The 21,985-nt window shown below is 37.0% G+C and overlaps 1 protein-coding gene across 2 annotated transcripts in view; it reads right to left on the bottom strand.

Annotated features, from left to right (window-relative positions):
* Nucleotides 1-21,985, bottom strand: part of caskin1 (CASK interacting protein 1) — a 252,122-nt gene that overhangs the window by 230,113 nt on the left and 24 nt on the right. For both annotated transcript variants that reach the window (XM_030141014.1, XM_030141016.1), the window contains exon 1: nucleotides 21,916-21,985. This exon is cut by the window's right edge and continues 24 nt beyond it. In XM_030141014.1, the coding sequence (XP_029996874.1) occupies nucleotides 21,916-21,985 (70 nt within the window). The remainder of the gene's footprint in view (nucleotides 1-21,915) is intronic.

A 21,985-nucleotide genomic window follows, 5' to 3' on the forward strand; every position in this document is an offset into this window, starting at 1 on the left:
TTTCCTGTAACAATCGAATTACACCAGAAATATGCACAAATATCACGATATATCATGATATTGTTAAAAAAGGCCATTTTTTGTTTGTTTCTTTTTTTAAAATTTATATTTCCTGTAAGAATCGAATTACACCAGAAATATGCACAAATATCACGATATATCACGATATTGTTAAAAAGGCCGTTTTTTTCTTTTATAAAAATTTATATTTCCTGTAAGAATCGAATTACACCAGAAATATGCAGAAATATCACGATATATCACGATATTGTTAAAAAGGCCATTTTTTGTTTGTTTCTTTTTTAAAAATTTATATTTCCTGTAAGAATTGAATTACACCAGAAATATGCACAAATATCACGATATATCATGATATTGTTAAAAAGGTAATTTTTTGTTTGTTTCTTTTTTTAAAAATTATATTTCCTGTAAGAATCGAATTACACCAGAAATATGCACAAATACTAAACACATTTTTATTTGATCACAACAGGATCAGATGCTATATAACAAAATGTTCCTGTGTTCAAACTGAAATTCTGTTTTACAAACTTTACAGTTTTAGATCCTGCTCAAATGTTCATATTCTATTAGTTCAGAACTGACATCATAACATCATTTTTGTGTGATCCCAAAAAAGGAACTAACATCTGTCTCTTTCAGACAGCAAAAAGTGCTTTTAGGATGCTTCAAATAACCATTATTTAATAAAACAGTGTTAAATAATAATAAATAAAATATCAACAAAAACAAAGAAAAACAAAAAAAAAACCTCTGCCATATCTGCATTTGAATAAATACCTAAAAATATCAATACAGTACTTTTTAATATCGATACAGTATTGTGAAATGAAATATCATGATATATTGCAGAAGCGATATTTTCTAACCCCCCTAGTGAGCATAAGCATCTCTCCGGGTTGTGAAAAGCGAACAGAAAAGCAGCAGGTAGTATGTTTTATTTTAGTCAGCTTGGGGGGGGGGGGGTACTGCGCCAGAGGTTCAATCCTAGTCATTCTACTGACACACAAGCAAATCTGTCACACACACAACACTTAATAACACCAACAAACAAGCATCAATACAGATTACGCCCCTGGACTTGACACACAAACACGACAACAGCCCGTTAGCAAACACAAACCTGAGGTCACACTCAAGGTGCGTACACACAAACACACAGAGCAGCACTTGTACGACCTTGGCCAGTGCCATGTGCAGACTGACAGCTCCAGATGGTGCCAGATGTGTCTGAGCGGATGTGGAGTGTCTACATGTGCATGTGGTGGTGATTAGAGCTGTGTATCGGCAAGAATCTGGTGATACGATACAAATCACAAAACTAGGATCACGATACGATATGTCACGATACTGTTAAAAAGGCAATTTTTGTTTGTTTTCTTTTTTTTTTTTTTTTTTTAAGATTATTTCCTGGAAGAACTGAATTACACCAGAAATCTGTACAAATACTAAACACATTTTTATTTGATCACAACAGGATCTAATGCTATAATCACAAAATTTTTCTAATTCTCCTAGTTTCCAAAGGAACTCACATCTGCCACTGTCAGTAAAAACGGTAAAAAGTGCTTTTAGCATGATTCAAATAACCATTATTTAATAAAACAGGGTTAAATAATAATAAATAAGATACAAACAATAAAGAAAAAACAAAAACAAAAATGAACCTCCATCATATCTGCATTTGAATAAATACCTAAAAATATCAATATCGTATTTTTTAATATCGATACAGTATTGTGAAATGAAATATTGCGATATATTGCAGAACCGATATTTTCTAACACCCGTAGTGGTGATACAGGTGAACATGTACAGACTGTGTGTCCGGCTCAGGGTGGGACTAAGGCAGTGTCTGTCCCCACATGGGGTCGCCTGGAATTTCTAGTAATTGATAAAACAAAAACAAAAAAAAAAAAAAACTTACTAATAAAAAATATGTTGAGTTGACCGAGCCAATCCCAATCCATAGCAGATAAACTGTGGTTGTGAAACTGCAGCACTGTGGTTCTGTTTATCTGTCAGATGTTCATTGTGGTCAGTTTCAGATGCTGCAGCTCTTTCATAATTCATAGTTTCAGTTCTTGTTTGTTCAGTATTAATTGTCCTCCTTGTAAATACAAGCTGGACTGACTGTACAGATCCTGACCAAGGAAAATAAAATTCTCACTTTATGCAGTAACCTACACCTGGATTTACTGCCTCTGTCCACAATAATAGACATTATATAGACTAAATGTCCTCTAAAATTAATGTTTATTTGCAAATTATTACATGATCTAATAGGGCTGTGCAATTAATCGAAATTCAATTACGATTTCGATTATTACACGCAACGATTACAAAAATTATGTAATCGAGAAAAAACGATTATTAATTTTGAGTTGTTTTAATTCACGCGCACGCAAGCTCCCATGAGCCGCTCTGCCCCGCCCCCCTCTAAGCTACAGCTGCCAGCTAGCCGGCAGGTCCACCCCAAGAGGACAGGTGGACCAGCGGTCTGGACAAATGGCAGGAGAATCCCAGCAGAAGTGCTTGGTAAACAAAAAAGGCAAGTCCAATTCAGTTGTATGGAATCACTTTGGGTTTGATGAAGAAGACGAAGAGCAAAAACACATCAGGTGCAAAAAGTGTTTGGTAGTTGTGTCCGCACCGACCGCTAACACAACAAACCTTTGTAACCATCTGAAGTTTAACCACCGCCACCTTTATCGTAATCTTATGAAAAACTAAAACGCATAAAAACAACTTCGTCCGCAATGCAATCTTCAGTTTCCGAATCTCTTTACGCTGCAACTCCCGTATTAACCTAACCCTAACCCGTATAACCCTAACGTACGTGTTCTAGATGGCTGATGTATACAGAAGGCCTGAACTGAAACCTCACAGCACGCCACTGAATTTACTGTTTCATACTACACTGAACATACTGGAATTTATAATTTGCACTTTACGTGAGTTTTTTTTTATTGCTACAGTTCTATGGCAAGTCTATAGCAGTTTAATTCCAGTGCACTATTTATTTACAAAAGGAAACATACTTGAATTTACAGTACACTTATTTGCATTCAAAGATTTTTTTGTTTCATACAAAAGTGAACATACTTTGTTTTAGTGGTTAAAAGCTTTATTTATGTTTAAAGAGTATATTTTACATTGTTTTGCAAGAAAAAAATAAACAACTTTAAGGTTAACAAATAATCGTTTTTAATAATCGTGATTTCAATTATTACTAAAATAATCGTGATTTTTTTTTTTTTTCTATAATCGAGCAGCCCTATGATCTAAAACAAATTAATTTTAGCAACAACAAATGTCTCCGTTTTGAATGTCTGGGGTTGCCACAAATGTGTGATGTTAAAATGGGGTCAGGAGCCAAAAAAGGTCAGAACCATTGGACTCAGGCTCCGTTCAGACTGCAGGCAAATGTGGTGCAAATCTGATTTTTTTTTTCCATATGTGACCTGTATCCGATCTGTTAAAGACAGTATGAACAGCACTAATACGATTTTTTCAAATCCGACCCAGGACACTTCCATATGTGGTCCTTAGGCCTCCATGATTAATCTATTTTAAATCAAAATCAGATTATTTAATTAGGATGATGTTTAAAAATGGTAATCACATGTTTTTGTTTGTTTGTTTTTTTTAATCTTTATTTTCTATTTTAATATGATAGGAGACATTGCGGGCCTTTTACTAATGATGTGTATGTATGTGTGTGTGTGTATGTATGTGCATAAGTTTAAGTATGTATGTTTGTATATAAGTATAAATATTTTTTATTTTCCTTTTTTAAAATTAATTTTTATTTTATTTTAAGTCTTTATTTACATTCTTTTCATGATCTACTTTGTTGTTAATTACTGTCATGTACAGAGGAGCAACATGTATAACTCAAATTTTTTCTAATAAAAAGTTTAATATAAAAAAATTAAAAATTGTAATCGTCAAATCCAATTTCATCTCTCTCGTGTCTCCAGGCCCCGCCTCCAGGCTACCATAGGCTCCTCCTCCTAACTGTGAGAGCAGTCTCCACAGTCTTTGGTCTCCTCACACCAGTATAAAAATGCCTTTTGCTAAGAAGAAGTGAGAAGTTTGTGGCTAAAAATAGCAAGAGCATGTCGGTTGTGTGGAATTGGTACGGCTTCGAAGTTTCTGCTGAAGACCAAACCGTTCCTCTCTGCAAACTCAGCCTGAAGGTGGAATCTGTCAAACTCAGCAGCACAACCCACTTCTTTCAGCTCCTCAAACATCATCACACACCAGAGTGGGAGCGGTGCGTTGCATTATGAGCTGCACACGAAAACAACATGCCGACTAAAATGCCACCACCAGCCCAAATCAAAATTGAGTTTTTAGAGGAAAAAGTTCGGATTTTATCTTTGGCCAAAATCGTCCAGCCCTAGTGGTCCTCAATAAGTATCTGATATTTTGCAATGCGACTTCAGTCTCAACAGCCAGGTCGCATTTATCCGACCTTTACGTCATTGAAATGCAACAAATGTCACAATCCTGCGTCCTAGGAGTGTTAGTTCCATAAACACAGTGTGTGTCTGCGTGCTCACGTATTACGTCAAGGTTCAAGGTTACTTTATTTATACTCATGGGTAGATTTGTTTTGCAGACGAGGTGATTGGTTTTGGCATTACAGCAAGACATACACTGAACATGTTAGGCAGGTACTTGATCGAGCTTCCAGACCGGACACAAAGTGCTCAGTGTTCCACCATTCATCAGTATAGCAGCATGGATAAGTAAAAGAATAAAATAAATATATAAGATCAAATAAATAAAAACAAGATGAAATGAAACACAATAAAAACCCAGAGAAGATAAAAACAGTCTGGGATAAAAACTAGGATAAGAACATAAAATTTAAAAATTTGAAGTCACAATAATAATAATAGTCCTGCTCCCATTAGATCAATGCACAATGTGTAATAACAACCCTCCCTCCATTCCACTTATGTTGTATATATTCAATCCGTATTTATATATATATATATATATATATATATATATATATATATATATATATATATATATATATATATATATAATATTTATAACCATTTGCACTACATCATATCGAACAATATTTGCACTCTCCTTTTAAACGCTTTTTTTATTCAAATTTATATGACTGTTTTTATGTGTATGTGTATGTCTATGTATGTTTTTATGCTGCTAACAACACTGTGAATTTCCCCATTGTGGGATCAATAAAGGAATATCTTATCTTATAATAAATAGAGCAAGGAAATAGAATAATTAAGTAAAATAAGTAAATAAAGTGCAATGTCACTATTTCTTATTGAGCTCAGTGATGGCTGTGGAGGAAAAATGATTTTTTGCTGAATCATTCTGTCTAAGCATTTTGTCTAAACTTTGTACTTGTCATTCTGACAATGTTAGACTTTGTACTTGCTACTGAGCAAATCAATAGAATCTAATCAAAACCAGACACTGTAGGGACATGTGATGGAACTTAGGTAAACATGTTTACATGACCTGCGCAGTATAAAGGCTCTTTGACTTCTGTCCGTCTTTGTCCAGTCTTAGCAGACTGCACCCTGTTTGGCCAAACAGCGAGACTTTATCTCTGAATCTGTGTGTTGATCATTGCTGCTTATTGTTGGTTGTTCACTTCAATTTGAAACATCATTTTGAAATAAAATTTAAAACTCTACAAGCTCATTGTGCTTTTTTCTCACCGTGAGGTTTAGGCCCCGACAACGATGACAAGAACAAAGCTGTTTTTCTAACGCTGTGTCCTGCACCTGGGACTGAAAACCTCCATCCAGAGGAAAGGAGCTGAAATTCACCTCGTAAAGGATGGGAGTCATTATAAAGAACTGATGAAGCCATCCTCTGGACCTGCTTAGTGTACAGGGAGGCGGGACAAGACTAGGACTCACCAGTCAGGTGACTGGACTATCTGACTATTTGATTCAGTGAGTTTCTCTGCAACTGAGGTCTGACCGAACCACGGCACCAGGCGAAAAGAGGTCAGGACCTCGTTTGTGCATGTGGGTCACTTCAGGGTCGCATTCAGTTCAGACTCAAAACTGATAGAAGTCGCATTTAAAGGTGGAGTCAGAGATCTTAGAAAAACGGTTCAAGCAGCTACATTTTGAAAATACTCAGTTCAAAAGTCCAAACCCCCTTTCTTCAGATGTCCCCTCAAAGCCACGCCTCCAGAGTAGTGGCACACATAATGCTTGTTCCCGAGGGTTCACGAACGCTGCACAGCAACAGTTCACCAGCTGAGGCTCTGCTCCGTCCCTGCACGGCCCCAACTTGGGCTCCGACGCCGGCTACGGCCCCGACCCCGGCTGAGGCTCTGTCCCCAGCTAGGGATCCGACGCCGACTACGGCCTCAGCCCCAGCTCCGACCCCGGCTGAGGTTCTGGCTCGTGTATCCATGTATACCTCTTTCAGTCTCCTCTAACCCCCCCACTCTTCCAGAACAGCCTCAGTTCAGACCTATGTGACAAACGATACATTTCCAACTGATTTATGTTCGTGACTAAACAGTTTGCTGGTGAACTTTCCATCCTAATACAGATAATATATCCAAGCTCTGGCTCTGGCTTCGCTTCCTGTACCAACGCTTCAAGCCTCTGAGAACACACGATTCATGCTCGAAGAGGGGCACACACAGAGGTGGGAGGGGGGAGGGACAAATGGCAGTTGAGTTTGACAGACATATCACCATTCAATCATTTTGAGTGGGCGCTCAAAATGATTGGATAGTGGTTTTTCAGTCCTGTCCATTCCACAGGTGACTATTTTTTTTAATTTTTGTGTTAGAGCATTTAATTAATTAGTTGTAATCGGGGTGTGAAGGGGATTTTAAGCAATATAGTAAAAAATGCTCCAGGAAAACATCTCAGACCCCACCTTTAACGTGGAATATATGAAGGTGGACACCAAAAAAATCGGATTTCACCAAAAAATCCGACATGTGCATTAAGACCTGCTGTGTGAACATAGTCTAACTGAGTTGCAGGAGGGGAGGGCCAATGCCAGACCTATTACACACAACTGATCTAACCCTTACACACACACACACACACACACACACACACACACATGTTGCTATCCTGTGAGCTTTGTGTTTAATGCAATAGGACAAACAGGTGTGTTCACATCAGCCTGGCTTTACACCTCCCTGCTGTTTGACTGGGACTCTCCACTCCACTCTGTCATTATTGCCTAGCTGCCTCTGCCCTGTTTGGTTTTTTCCAGACAAAAAAAAAAAACGTCATGGTCTACAACATACCCCGCAGACACTTTGCAGTCAAAATTATTTTCCATGAAATTTAATTAGGCGTGTTAAAGAGTTTCTTGACGAGAGAAGGAAGGACAGGGGTTTGCTGTCAATTATGGAAATGATGTTGGAAAAGGACAGGCTTTGCAGCAATCTGACAGGACAGCAAGTGACAAAGAGAAGAACAGAGACGCTACGCCAGACCAGAGCCAGGACACACCAGAGCCAGGACACACCAGAGCCAGGACACACCAGAGCCAGGACAGACCAGGTCTCCCTATTGGGCTTAAGTGTAAGACAGGGGTGTTAAACATGCGGCCCGGGGTCCAAATGCGGCCCGCCAAAGGGTCCAATCCGGCCCGCGGGATGAATCAGCAAAAATTACACTTAAGATATTAACAATCAAGGATGTCATAGTCGTTTTTGTTCAGGTTCCACATACAGACCAATGTGATCTCAAGTAAAATAATAGCATAATAACCTATAAATAGTGACTCCAAATTTTCTTAGTTTAATGTGAAAGACATAATATTACATTACATCTATAAATAAGTAAAGACAACTCCAAATTTTTCTCTTTGTTTTAGTGTAAAAACTTACATTAAATTATGAAAATATTAACATTTACAAACTATCCTTTAACAATAAAATGCGAAAAACCTGAAATTTTGAAAGTGAAATTTTAATTATTAATTATTCTTCCTGTTATTAAATATTTTGTGCCTTTGTAGATCCAATCTGTAATATGCATGTATAAATGGTAAGTTGAGGTGTAATATAGTTAAAATTGCACTTATTTTTCTCAAGAAATTTCAGCTTTTTTCTCAGGTTGTTCAGATCCTTTTTGTTTGGATAGTTTGCAAATGTACATATTTTTATAATTTAATTTTGATTGCACTAAAACAAAGAGAAAAATTTGGAGTCGTCATTATTTACAGGTTATTATGTTATTATTTTACTGGTCCGGCCCACTTGAGATCAATTTGGGCCGAATGAGTTTGACACCCCTGGTGTAAGATATCACAGGACAAAGCCCCAGATGGGACCATAAAATGTTCCCATAAGCCATTGATGAGCGGTGATTAAGTGTTTATTGCAGAGGGATGGTGGCCTGGGTCATTGGATCGAGGAAAACTGATTGATGACCTGACATGTCTGTGTGCTTGTAATCTGTGTGGTACAGTAGGAAGGAGACAAAGCAAGCACCAAAAACACCTGATGATGGAACAGATGTGCAGCTTACAGTTCAACAGCTCTGATCCAGGACTTTCAAATGCTGTCACACACAAATATGGCAGAGCAGATAGTGACTAGGGCTGTGTACCGGCAAGAATCTGGTGATACGATACAAACCACAATACTAGGATCATGATACAATATATGATTATATATCACAGGTGTCAAACATGTGTCCTGGGGGTCAAATCCGGCCCACCAAAGGGTCCAATCCAGCCCATGGGATGAATTTGTGAAGTACAAAAATTACACAGTAGATACTGAAAATCAGTGGAGTCAACATAGTTTTAATTCAGGTTCCACATACAGGCCAATTCAATCTAAAGTGGGTCAGACCAGTAAAATAGTCTCATAATAATCTACAAATAATGACAATGTCAAATCTTCTCTTTTTTTAGTGTAAAAAAGTAAAATTACATGAAAATGTTTACATTTACAAACTATCCTTCTGCAAAAAATGGGAAAAACCCAAACAAATATGAACAATCTGAAATGTCTTTAGAGAAGCAAATGTCATTTTAACAACATTCTGCTCGTTACCTCCGCCAAGGAGGTTCTGTTTTTGCCAGGGTTTGTTTGTCTGTTTGTCTGTCCGTTAGTGTGCAACATAACTCAAAAAGTTATGGACAGATTTTGATGAAATTTTCAGGGTTTGTTGGAAATGGGATAAGGAAGAAATGATTAAATTTTGGTGGTGATTGGGGGTGGGGGGGCCCCACGGGGGGGGGGCGCAGACCAGAAAATTTCATCAAAATCTGTCCATAACTTTTTGAGTTATGTTGCACACTAACGGACAGACAAACAGACAGACAGACAAACAAACCCTGGCAAAAACATAACCTCCTTGGCGTGGGGGGGCCCACGGGGGGGGCCACTGATCAGCCTTGGCGGAGGTCTGCGCTCTCCGAGTGCTTTTCTAGTTACTAAATGTTTTGTGTATTTGTAATTGTAATGTAAATTGTAATGTACACGTGTAAATGATAAACTGATAAACTGAGGCAGAATATTGTTAAAATTGCACTTATTTTTCTTAAGACATTTCAGATTGTTCATGTTCTTCAGATTTGTAAGGAAACTTTGTAGATGTAAATATTTTCATAATGATCTGCCTTGGCGGAGGTCTGCGCTGTCTTTTCTAGAAAAGCACTCGTAGAGCACAGACCTCCGCCAAGGCTGATCAGTGCCCCCCACCCCTCCACCCCCGATCATCACCAAAATTTAATCATTTGTTCCTTGTGCCAGTATCAATATTTCCTGAAATTTTCATCCAAATCCATCCATAACTTTTTGAGTTATCTTGCACACAGACAGACCAACAGACAAACCAACACCGACAAAAACATAACCTCCTTGGTGGAGGTAATAACACATATAACACATCTAAAAATCCACCTCTAACACTAAAGTTCCAAAGCTCACCCACTTTTTGGCATGATAGCTGGAATGTAAACAGGAAGATTCATTTTCATTAGCCATATAAATACCACAGGTTTTTCAGAATGTAACAAAACTGAATATTTCGTGCATATAAATATAGTCGTCATTCTTGCTTCATAATTTCTGTTTGGATAATTTATAAAAGTAAGTATTTTCATGATTTAATGGGGGATTTTTGCATAAAACAAAGATAAATTTGGTGTTGTCATTATTTATTGGTTATTATGTTATTATTTTACTGGTCCAGCCCACTGGAGATTGTGGCAGTCACCCCTGCCACTAATCATACACCATACACCACACACTCACTACAGCCACATGGCAAACAATAGCCAGGTAGCATTACTACTGATAGCTTGGTGGGTGCACACACTGGGCTACATTTCAACATCTAAGTCAGTCTCCTGTGCTGTTTTCCCCATGAAACTGTACAAAAACACACATAAACACAAATAAGTTGGAATCAGGTCTTTAATTATGTTAGATTCTATGTTGTGAAACTTTGTTCCTAATTATGTGTTTTCCTTTACTTACCATAGTGCTTCCTGGTTCTGGGCAGTGGAAAAGGACCCAAAGGGAGCGTCAGGCTGCCTTTTATAGTGCCTGAGTTAAACGAGGGAAATAGGCTGAGGCTGTCACACTGCACCAGACCAGGTTTTTCTGAGTATTAAAGAGAGTGTGTAAATGCTCTAAGTAATAAGATGACTCTTTTGATGTGAGTGTCAAAGACATGAACTGTTTTGTGATTTTAACTATGGAAAATAACGTATGTAGTGTGATGAAATGTTTAAATTAGTGCCAATTACAAATGGTATGGTCCAGTGGGAGGGGCCTAGCCTTTAAATGGAGGGGGTCTGACATTGCTTAGGGCAGTTAGAGAAGGGCTGTGGTGACCTGTGTTGTTTTTTTTGTTGTTATTATCATTTTGTGCTTATTTCCTTGGATGTACTTAAGGGCAATAAAGCTCTTCACCTGTTTTTTTTAATCAAATGGACTTTGTCTTGTTGTTTTTGCTTTAGTTTTAAGACCAAATTAGACTTTTTCCAGGCAGCCTTTCAGTAACCTACCCTCACTTCAGGTCAAAGTGTGACAAGATCAAATCGGACTGAATGTGGAACCTGAAAGAACATGAGTTTGCCAGCCCTGTTTTACAGTGTCCTTTCTGCCTTTTACAGTCAGATTCTGCCCTACCCTTTCACCTGCTTTACTTTGCATCTGTGTCTACTGCTATCCACCAAAGCCCACAGGCTCTCATTCACTGCACAACTGCTGCAGTGTGCTGTCGGCCTATAAACTCAGCTTCAGGCTAAGTCCGTGGACTGTTTCAGCTGAGCGAGGCTGCCAACTCAAGTGTACTTCACTGCATCCTAAAGGTTGTTTTGTGATGTGCTCTCGTACATAATGTACTTCACTGAATTGCACTGGGACTATTTTGGGCCATTCCTATGCCTACTGGATACTACTGCCTCATTGTTTTTAGTCACGGGACGCTTTTATTTTTACCAGACAGTCTGCAGACCAGTTCTAATCCAAAGGGTTTCCTGTATGTGCTCTGCAGACTTAGCTTTTTAGTGCCTGCTGGCATGTGGTACACCCCACTGTTTCCAACAAACTGTTCTGGGGCCTTGTTTTGTGCTTCATAAAATCCAACAGGACAAGCAGTCAACTGAGCAGCGCACCTTTAAATGTAACGTTTATATCCCATTATCATACACATTTAACCCATAAAGACCCAAACATCCACCGTCGACCAGAACCATCTACTGATCTAAACTGTTTAACTCCTGTTGATCCACTAATCCTATCAATACATGTCAATAATTGGTGTAAAATACAGTTCTTCATCTTTTCATGGTCACCAGATATGACCCATTTGGACGTTCAGAGGCTCCGTAGTTACTGTGGAAACACTGCCATCTTCTACAACATTGATTCACCAGTAAAACAAAAATAACAAAATACACAATAATAAACAAAGTAAAGAAAATTATCAAGAAAATGAACAAAATAATGAAAACAATGAACGTATAATGAAGAAAATAATGAATAAGTTAAAATGAACAAAATAATGCACAAAATGAAAAAACACTGATGAAATAAATGTTTAAAAGACAACAAAAACAACAAAAATGTCCTTCAGGATTTTATAACATTGATTCACCAGTAAAATCAATGGAGTTTCATAAATGACATTAGATGGGGATGCTTGTTTTTATGTACCGTTAGTAATATCTTTGCGGAAAAAAGTCTATTTTTTTTTATAAAATAAACCTTTAAATTAACTTTCATCAACATCTAAATTAAACACAGTAAATTAAATGTAGGAAAACGCACAATTTACCATGAAAAATGCAAAATACAGAGGATAAGATTATAATAAAAGGTGATAAATTACTTACAAAACATTAACCAGAGAGATGAATTCACTTGAGAACTGACACAAAAGTAAAACCCATGGAGTTGGATCAGTGACAGTGGATGGAAACGCTGGGTTTATGTTCAGTTAATGAGAGATCTGACTGAAAAAGTCACTTTTTCCTCAGTTTTCTCTACTTTTGATATAATAACCCTCAATTTTATTCTTAGCTTTTATGAACATCTACATGGTCAATGAATTAAATACAGGAAAATATGTGACTTATACTGATGAAATACAAAATATAGAGGATAATATTTTAAATAAATGGTGATAAATCACTTAAGAAAGGTTAGATATAGAGAAAATTTCAGTGGGAACGGACATAAAAGTAGAGCTGGGTCTTTATGGGTTAACGGTGAATGTTAATTATAAGAACTTTTGGTAAAAGCTTATTTGTGTCTAAATTACTTACGAAAACGTACCATTTGAGTTGGAAATCCATAGGAGTGGACATCTGTCATCAGGGACACCAACACTTCAGTTAATGAAAACCAAATTAGCTGATACATTTGACCTTAAAAATGACAGTCTGTACCTTTATTATAGAATTATTTTACATTTGTCTGTATCTGCCAAGGAACTGCAGAAACTAGTAATAGTAGTAGTAGTAGTAGTAGTTAGTAGATATGACCCATTTGGATGTTCAGAGGCTCTGTAGTTACCATGGAAACACCATCATCTTCTACAACATTGATTCACCAGTAAAACCCATGGACTTGGATCAATGACAGTGCATGGACACACTGGGTTCAGACTGACCTCAGTAAATGGCGATGTATGTCACGACAGTTCTTTTGACATTTGGCGTGCTACACCTATGCATTTTTGACCTTCCACGTGTTATTCAACGGCATTTGATCATGTCTCAATTTACACCAAGATCTCCAGTGGGTTCTCTCCGGGTACTCCAGCTTCCTCCCACCATCCAAACACATGCACTGATAGGTTAACTGGTTAATCTAAAATTGCCCATAGGTGTGAATGTGAGAGTGATTGTTTGTCTCTGTATGTTCAGCCCTGTGATGAACTGGCGAAATGTCCAGGGTGTACCCCGCCTTCGCCCCTATGTAGCTGGGATAGGCTCCAAGTGACCCCCGTGACCCTAGTGAGGATAAAGCGGGTTCGGAAAATGAATGAATGAATGAATGAATGAATCTCCGGTTCTCATGACCCTGACCCTCAGTGCACAGCATTTGATGCATTGATTCAGGTTGGACAGGAGGCTAATAACGGCATGAACGTACACATGGAAAGTTTATAATGCATACAGATAACACGCCAATTAAAAGCAGTGTGTATATTTACATGAGTCATGATATCACGATGCTTGGTTTATGTTCAGTTTTTAATATCTTTGCTGAAAAAGTCACCTTTTCTTCAGTTTTCTCTGTTTCTAATATAACAGCTTTCAACTTTAATCTGAGCTTTTAGGAACATCTACATGATCAGTGAATTAAATATATGCATATGCATATATGTAAAATATATGTAATACATGATTTTCACTGAAAAAAATGCAAAATACAGAGAATAATATTAGAATAAATGCCAATAAATCCCTTAAGAAAGGTTAAATAGAGAGAAAAATTCATTTGGGAACTGTCACCAAAGTCACACTGGATCTTTGTTAGGGCTGTGTATTGGCAAGAATCTGGCAATACGATACAAATCAATCAATCATATCATGATATATCATGATACTGTTAAAAAAGGCAATTTTTTGTGTTGTTTCTTTTTTTAAATGATTATTTCCTTGAAGAACTGAATTACACCAGAAATCTGCACAAATACTAAATACATTTCTATTTGATCAGAACAGAATCTAATGTTATATCACAAAATTTTCCTGTGTTAAAACTTAAATTCTGTTTTACAGACATTACAATTTAAGATCCTGTTCAAATGTTCATGTTCTATTAGTTCAGAACTAACATCAGAACAGTATTTTTCTGGAATTCCAACAAAGGAACTAACATTATTTAATAAAAGAGTGTTAAATAATAATAAATAAAATATAAACACAAAATGAACCTCCACAATATCTGCATTTGAGTAAATACCTAAAAATATCGATACAGTTCTTTTTAATATCGATACAGTATTCTGAAAATGAAATATCGCGATATGTTGCAGAACCGATATTTTCTTACACCCCCAGCCTTTATGGGTTAAATAGTAAATATCAGTGTTGTCCAATAAAGTGTAGTCTTATTCAAGATATTAAAATGTAAAGGACTGAGATCTAATGAGCAAGATAATCATTTCACTCATACATACCATGCATTCATACTCACTTTATGAACATTTGGCCAATGAATCCCCAGCTGCCCTTATGTTATTACGTGTACTGGAAGTCTAGCGTACATGTGTGTCATAATGAGGGAAACCCGCCTGGCACAAGATGAACATGTCAACTCCACACAGAAAGGCCCTGGTCCAGCTGGAAATCCAACTATGAATCATGCATGAGGAACCACTGCCAAACACCCACCATAGCCTATATAGATATATAGATATATATGTATGTATAGGCTGTATACATGCAAACGTACTGTATTATATGGTACATGTTAGTCTAGTGCAAGTATTACATAATCATATTACAATCACAGGAGCATCTATTTTACAATCATGACAGTTGTCTTCATTCACCTGCATTAAAAACAGCTACATCAAAATAACAGACTCTCCATGTTTGTATACTTCAGCAATAGGCCTTGTATACGTAAGTTATTTCTGTCGAATCTGAAGTGTACATTATTTCTAAGAAGCAGTGTATGTGGCAGCGAGCCATGCACCCATGATGATTTGAACAGTTAATTTTCAAAAAGCACAGCCAAAAAAACAGTGCACGTCTTCTTCAGTGCCACGTTAATTATCAATATATCGTTCTCTTACCTTGTCACCGCCTAAGTTTGGCTAAATCCATCTATTTTTCGAAAAAATGAAGCAAATCTTCAATTAACTCTTAAGCAGGGGTCTCAAACTCAGTTTCTTTCAGGTTCCACATTCAGCCTGATTTGATCTCCAGTGGGTCGGACCAGTAAAATAAAACAGAATAGCCTATAAATAATGACAATTCTGAATTTTTGTCTTTGTTTTAGTGCAAAAACCCCCTTTCATGCATAGTGGTCACTACAGTGGACACTTATTCTACAGCTGTTCTCTTGTATATTCACAGGTTTTGTTGTTTTAGTTCCATATCAGCCAACACAGTGGACACCTACGCATCATATCAAACACTGCGATTCATACCATTACTGTAACTTTACTGCTCTTGTTAAACCTGATCTGCAGTAACATGTTTGAGTGTAAATCAATAAACAAAATAGGGTTTTTTTTTTTGCATATTATCTCCATGATGTGAATAATAACTAGTTTTAGAGTATGTTAAAATGTGACAAAATATCTGATTCGCAGCATTAAAAATGTTTTTATTGTATAGCTTTCCATATCACTTTATGATATTAGGTTTTAAATACATGTTTCTTTGCTTCAAAAATTAAATGCATGGTGTCCGGCTGAGTGGACATTTTTGTAACTCCTTAAAAAAAAAATTTAAAAACTCAATTGCATTGGGTTTTTTTTTTCTTTTTTCATGCTTAAAGAGGAATAAAAACACTCAGGGAAAATATCTTGACTAAGGTTCTCATAATTCATGCCTGAAAGGGTTACATTATGAAAATACTTACTTTTATAAACTATTCAAATAAAAAAAGATGTAAATAACCTAAAAAAACTGAAATTTCTTAAGAAAAATATGTACAATTTTAACAATATTATGCCTCAACTTCTCATTTCTTCATGTGCATTATGGATCGGATCTACAAAGACACTAAACACTGAGGAACAGGCAGAAAATAGTTAAAACTGTGCTTAATTTTTGTTCAGGTTATTCACATTTTATTGCTAAAGGATAGTTTGTGAATGTAAATATTTTCATAATTTAATGTTATTTTTTACACTAAAAAAAAGACAAATATCTGAAGTTGTCATTATTTATAGGCATAATGTAATATAATTTTTTTCACATCAAACCAAGAAGAAAATATGTTGTCATTATTTTTTGTCGGTTCTTCTGTTGTTATTATTTGACTGTAGCTCATATTGGTCTGTATGTGGAACCTGAACTAAAATGAGTTCCACAGCCTGGACTGTGGAATTTTTGCACTTTGTAAATTCATCCCACAGGCCGGTTTGGAACCTTTGGCAGAACACCTTTGGCCCCCGGGCGGCATGTTTGAGACCCCTGTACTAGAGGGTCCCTGGATGCGATGGCGCATCCTGATGACATGAGCGATTTCAGATGACATGGCAGCAGACAGAGCCTCGCTCAAACTCTGTTTCAGTTTGCGTGGAAAGTGCAGATGTCGAACTAATACTGTGAAATCAGTCGAGTTCAAAGCACATGGAAAACCAAAGTTAGGAGACACAATAAAAACAGAATTTTTCGGCAATAGTGTCATTACATTTGGTGCAGCGTTCGGTGCAGATAGAGACGGTAAAAATGAGCTTCTAATGCTGCGTTCCAGGCAGGTTTTAAGCCCCTAAGTCACAAGTTTAAGCCATGACTCACAACTTTGTAGAGTTCCAGGCAAATCAAACCAAACTACCTGAGGGCAAGGAATAGGGTTGTGTATTGGCAAGAATCTGGTGATACGATACAAATCACATATGACATATCACAATATATCATGATACTGTAAAAAAGGCAATTTTTTTTGTGTGTTTCTTTTTTTTTTAATGATTATTTCCTTGAAGAATTGAATTACACCAGAAATATGCATAAATACTAAACACATTTTTATTTGATCAGAACAGGATCTGATGTTATATCACAAAATGTTCCTGTGTTAAAAGTTAAATTATGTTTTACAGACATTACAGTTTAAGATCCTGTTCAAATGTTCATATTCTAGTAGTTCAGAACATCATTTTTGTGCAATACCAGCAAAGGAACTAACATTATTTAATAAAAGAGTGTTAAATAATAATAAATAAAATATCAACAATAAAGAAAAACAAAAACGAACCTTCACAGTATCTGCATTTGAATAAATACCTAAAAATATCGATACAGTATTGTGAAATGAAATATCGTGATATATTGCAGAGCCAATATTTTCCTACACCCCTAGCAAGGAATTGTGGGAGTTAGATGTAACCAAACCGGTATGGTGGACCGTACAGGGCTTATGCTCATTTATGATCATTTCTATTGCCAGAGATACTTGTTCACTTATTTGAGGGAAACAGAGGAAAAACGGTGCATTAGGCAAGAGAAGCTATTATACCTTTTATGTTACGTTATTTGTATATTTGGATGCGTATTTGGTATTAATTAATTCTTCACTCAATAGACTGAAAACTAGCTAACGCAAGAGTAGCTGCTGATTGTGTAGCATTTGCAGATAGGGCTAGGGCTGAAGTATATATCGTTATCGTATCGATATCTAGATATGAACATTCAAGATATTAATATCGAAAAAGCAACGATATAAATGATACAGATTTCCCCTGCGCTCGCCCTGCATGTACAGCTCTGGAAGTCACAACAAATTTCATTTATTCATACTTTATATTAATGTTGATGACTGGCAGTGAGTTCTTATCAATAAAACTGCACTTTCCACATTATTTTGTATTATGATGTTTGTATTTTTCTGAAAAATGCTTGGTTTTCACCGAACCCGTAGTCATATCGTATCATGTCGATATTGAGATATCTGGCATGAATATCGAGATATGAAATTTTGTCCATATCGTTCAGCCCTAATTAGAGCAATACCTTGTTTTAATAAACAATTTGCATAAACACCGCATCCATGGGGGCCGCCATTGTTGTTTCACAGGTTACATGACGTCATACGGAACTGGGAGTACGTCGATCTAGTACGAGTTCATTTTCACAGGTAGAAGGTTGAAAAAACACAGCTTACAGTTTGCCTGGAATGCAGCATAAGGGAATTTCTTGCAAGTAGAAAGTGCTTGCATGAAAGAAAACATATCACTTTGTTTCTACTGGTGGAAAAGTGCATCACACGGATAGGGGTGTTAGAAAATACCGGTTCTGCAATATATTGTGATATTTCATTTCACAATACTGTATCGATATTAAAAAGTACTGTATCAGTATTTTTAGGTATTTATTCAAATGCAGATATTGCAGATGTTTATTTTAGTTTTTTTTTGTTTTTCTTTTTTTTCTATATTTTATGTTGTGACACTAGTTCTGAACTAATAGAATATGAACATTTGAACAGGATCTTAAACTGTCATGTCTGTAAAAAATAATTTAAATTGAACACAGGAATATTTTGTGATATAGCATCAGATCCTGTTGTGATCAAATAAAAATGTGTTTAGTATTTGTCGATATTTCTGGTGTAATTCAATTCTTCCAGGAGATAATCTTTAAAAAAAAAGAAACAAAACCAAAAAAAAATTGCCTTTTTAACATTATCATGATATATCGTGATATATCGTATTGTGATCCTAGTATTGTGATTTGTATCATATCGCCAGATTCTTGCCAATACACAGCCCTACACATGGACCAATCAGAGGCGTCCATACTCTGCTGCGCGTAATCTAACTAATCTAATTTCTATACCTAGTCATCCCCATCTTATATCAATTTCGACTTATGTTGTAATTCTAGTCACTGAAAAATTTGTCTAATTGTATTATTTTCCCCTATTATTTTATTATTTACATTATTTAATTATTCATTTCTAAACTACTTTTGCACATTTGTACATGGTTGACGACAATACATTCCACAACACGTGTCGCTTTTACACATATTACGAATATTACACACCCTGTTTTGTTTTTTTTACACACTCTGTTCCTGTTTCTGCCCAGTACACTGGTAAGACCCAAACTGAATCCTCTTCAATAGATGTTCTGCACGTGTAAAAATAAATTATTCAACTCTTATAGAAACATTTGTGGAAATAGACTGTTTGTCTTCCACAGATGTGAAATGATTCATTCATTTTATTTCAGTATTTTCCCTGCTGATGTTTCCTCCACTACAGCCCAAGTAAAAATATAAAATAAAATACAGTTGTTGGGGTTTTTTTGTTTTTTTTTTTTGGACCAGTGTAGCCTTGTACGTCTACATAACGGTTCAATCTAAGCACATGCACTGGTGTTTCCTTAGGAGGACAAACCAGGCTTCATCATCTTTTCCATCACACTTCCTTTAAGTCTCCTTAGGGCGGGACAAGTGCCACCTATATCATTATTATTGATATATTGATTGGTTTACACTCATTTACATATCTTATCTCAGCATAACTCCACCCACATCCGACCTAAGCAGCTGAAAACACCTTCGTAAAAATGCAGGCTTGCTCATGCATCAGAATTTCAGAGTTTTCCGTCTTTACAGTAACTATAAAGTCATCTAAATGTGAACCTGCTCCCAGACACTGCAGCCTCCCTGACTCGAACAATTTTCACAAATATAAGAGCCTTTTGTAAGATGTTTGGGCTAATTAAGCAGTAAATCACACTTTCCTGGTTCAATGCAGTAAGCATTTGTTTCCGTCCTTTAATATTTAACCCAAAAAGACCCAGGATTACTTTTATGGCAGTTCCCAAATTAATTTTTCTCTCTATTCAATCTTTCTTAAGTGATTAATCACCATTTATCATAATATTATGCACTGTATTTTGAGCTTTTTCAGTGAAAATCAGGTATTTTTCTAAATTTAATTCACTGATCATGTAGATGTTCATAAAAGCTTGGATTAAAGTTGGGGGTTATCATATCAGAAACAGAGAAAACTGAAGGAACAGTGACTTTTTCAGCAAAGGTATCAATAAGTGAATGTAAAAACAAACGTCTCCATCCACTGTCATTGATCCAACTCTGTGGGTTTTACTAGTGAATCTATGTTGTAGAAGATGATGGTGTTTCCATGGTAACATCCAAATGGGTCATATCAGATGACTATGAAAAGATGAAAAACGGTATTTTACCTAAATTATTTCAATGTATTGATAGGTTTAGTGGTTGAGTTGTAGTAGATATTTTAGATCAGTAGATGATTTTGGTCGCTAGTAGCTGTTTGGGTCTTTATGGGTTAAACCAGAGCTGTCAATTTCATTTTAGTTCAGTTCCACATTCAGCCCAAAATGACCTGAAGTGGGCCGCACCAGAAAAATAATAACAGTGGAAAAAAGTAAATTATAATTATAATATAATTAGTAATTATTATAATGATTTTTACATCCACAAAGTTTTATTAAAAATGTGACTAACATGAACAACCTGAAATATCTTAAGAAATATAAATGCAATTTTAACAATATTATGCTTCTGTTTATTATTTACACGTTTATTACAACTCACAGATCACAGTGGATCTACAAATACACAAAACATTCAGTAAAAAACAGAATATTTGTTAAAATTGCTCTTACTTCTCTTAAGACATTTCAGGTTGTTCATATTTGTTCAGGTTATTCCCAATTTTTGTGAAAGGATAGTTTCTAAATTTATTTTCATGTACTAAAACAAAGAGAAAAATTTTGTAGTTGTCATTTTTTATGGGTTATTATGATGGTATTTTACTGGTCTGACCCACTTGAGATAGAACTGGTCTGTAAGTGGAACCTGAACTAAAATGGTTTTCACACCATTTTGACACCACCGATCGTGCGTTTGGCATTTCACAGACCAGACTGGACCCCGTGGTGGGCCAGTTTTGGCCCAGGGGCTGTATGTTAGACACCTGTGGGTCAAACCTATACACGTACTATACTCTAGGAAAAACAGGGACTTTGTGGTGGCTGCAGTGTGCCGCTCTGCCGTCCCTCCCTGTCTGTTGATAACTGTATCAGCTAGTTCCATATCAGCAGGAACATCAGACCAGCCTCCACCACATACATGAATGTGCAGCTCTCTCTGCCTTCACTCTGTATTGCCCACACGTTTAGAGTGGGCTGTGGAAAAGCGATCACTGTTGGATGGTGTGGCAGAGCTACACACCTGCAGAAGACGATCAGCTGGAAAAGCAGAGCCGTGGAAAAAGATGCAAGTGTTGTTTTTGCTGTTGGCTGTGACGCTGAACCTCCCCCTCCAGGACACCGCCACCACTGCTCACTTGTGTACCAGGGTCACACTAAACCCCTGGTCCACAAAAGCACAGCTCTGTGTGGCCCCTGTCTCCCACCCCTCTTTTTTCTCTTAGCTCTTGCTGCAGTGCACTCAGACAGGGGTCTAGAGATGGGCTGTCAGTGTCCAATCACACCACTAATCTGCTCTGATACACCCCGATGTGTGCAACCCCTCCTCTCTGTGTTCTCCACACACACACACACACACACACACACACACACACACACACACTAACATCCTCCTCCTCATCCTCCTCATCCTCACTTAGGCCTCAGCATCCATCCAGCTGTGGTCTGTGCCATCCATGCATGTGCAGGCAGGCTTCGGTGGGACCCACAGTGGTGGTGCCCCCCCTGGCTGGTGCCTGCGGTGCCTTTGGGTGGGATGCCTTACTTGCTTTCCCTGGCCGGGGCCTCTGCAGCAGCTTCTGCACGGTGAGCAGGTCCTCGGTCTTCACCGCCTG

This window comes from Sphaeramia orbicularis, chromosome 8 (assembly GCF_902148855.1).
Source record: "Sphaeramia orbicularis chromosome 8, fSphaOr1.1, whole genome shotgun sequence".
NCBI lineage: Eukaryota > Metazoa > Chordata > Actinopteri > Kurtiformes > Apogonidae > Sphaeramia > Sphaeramia orbicularis.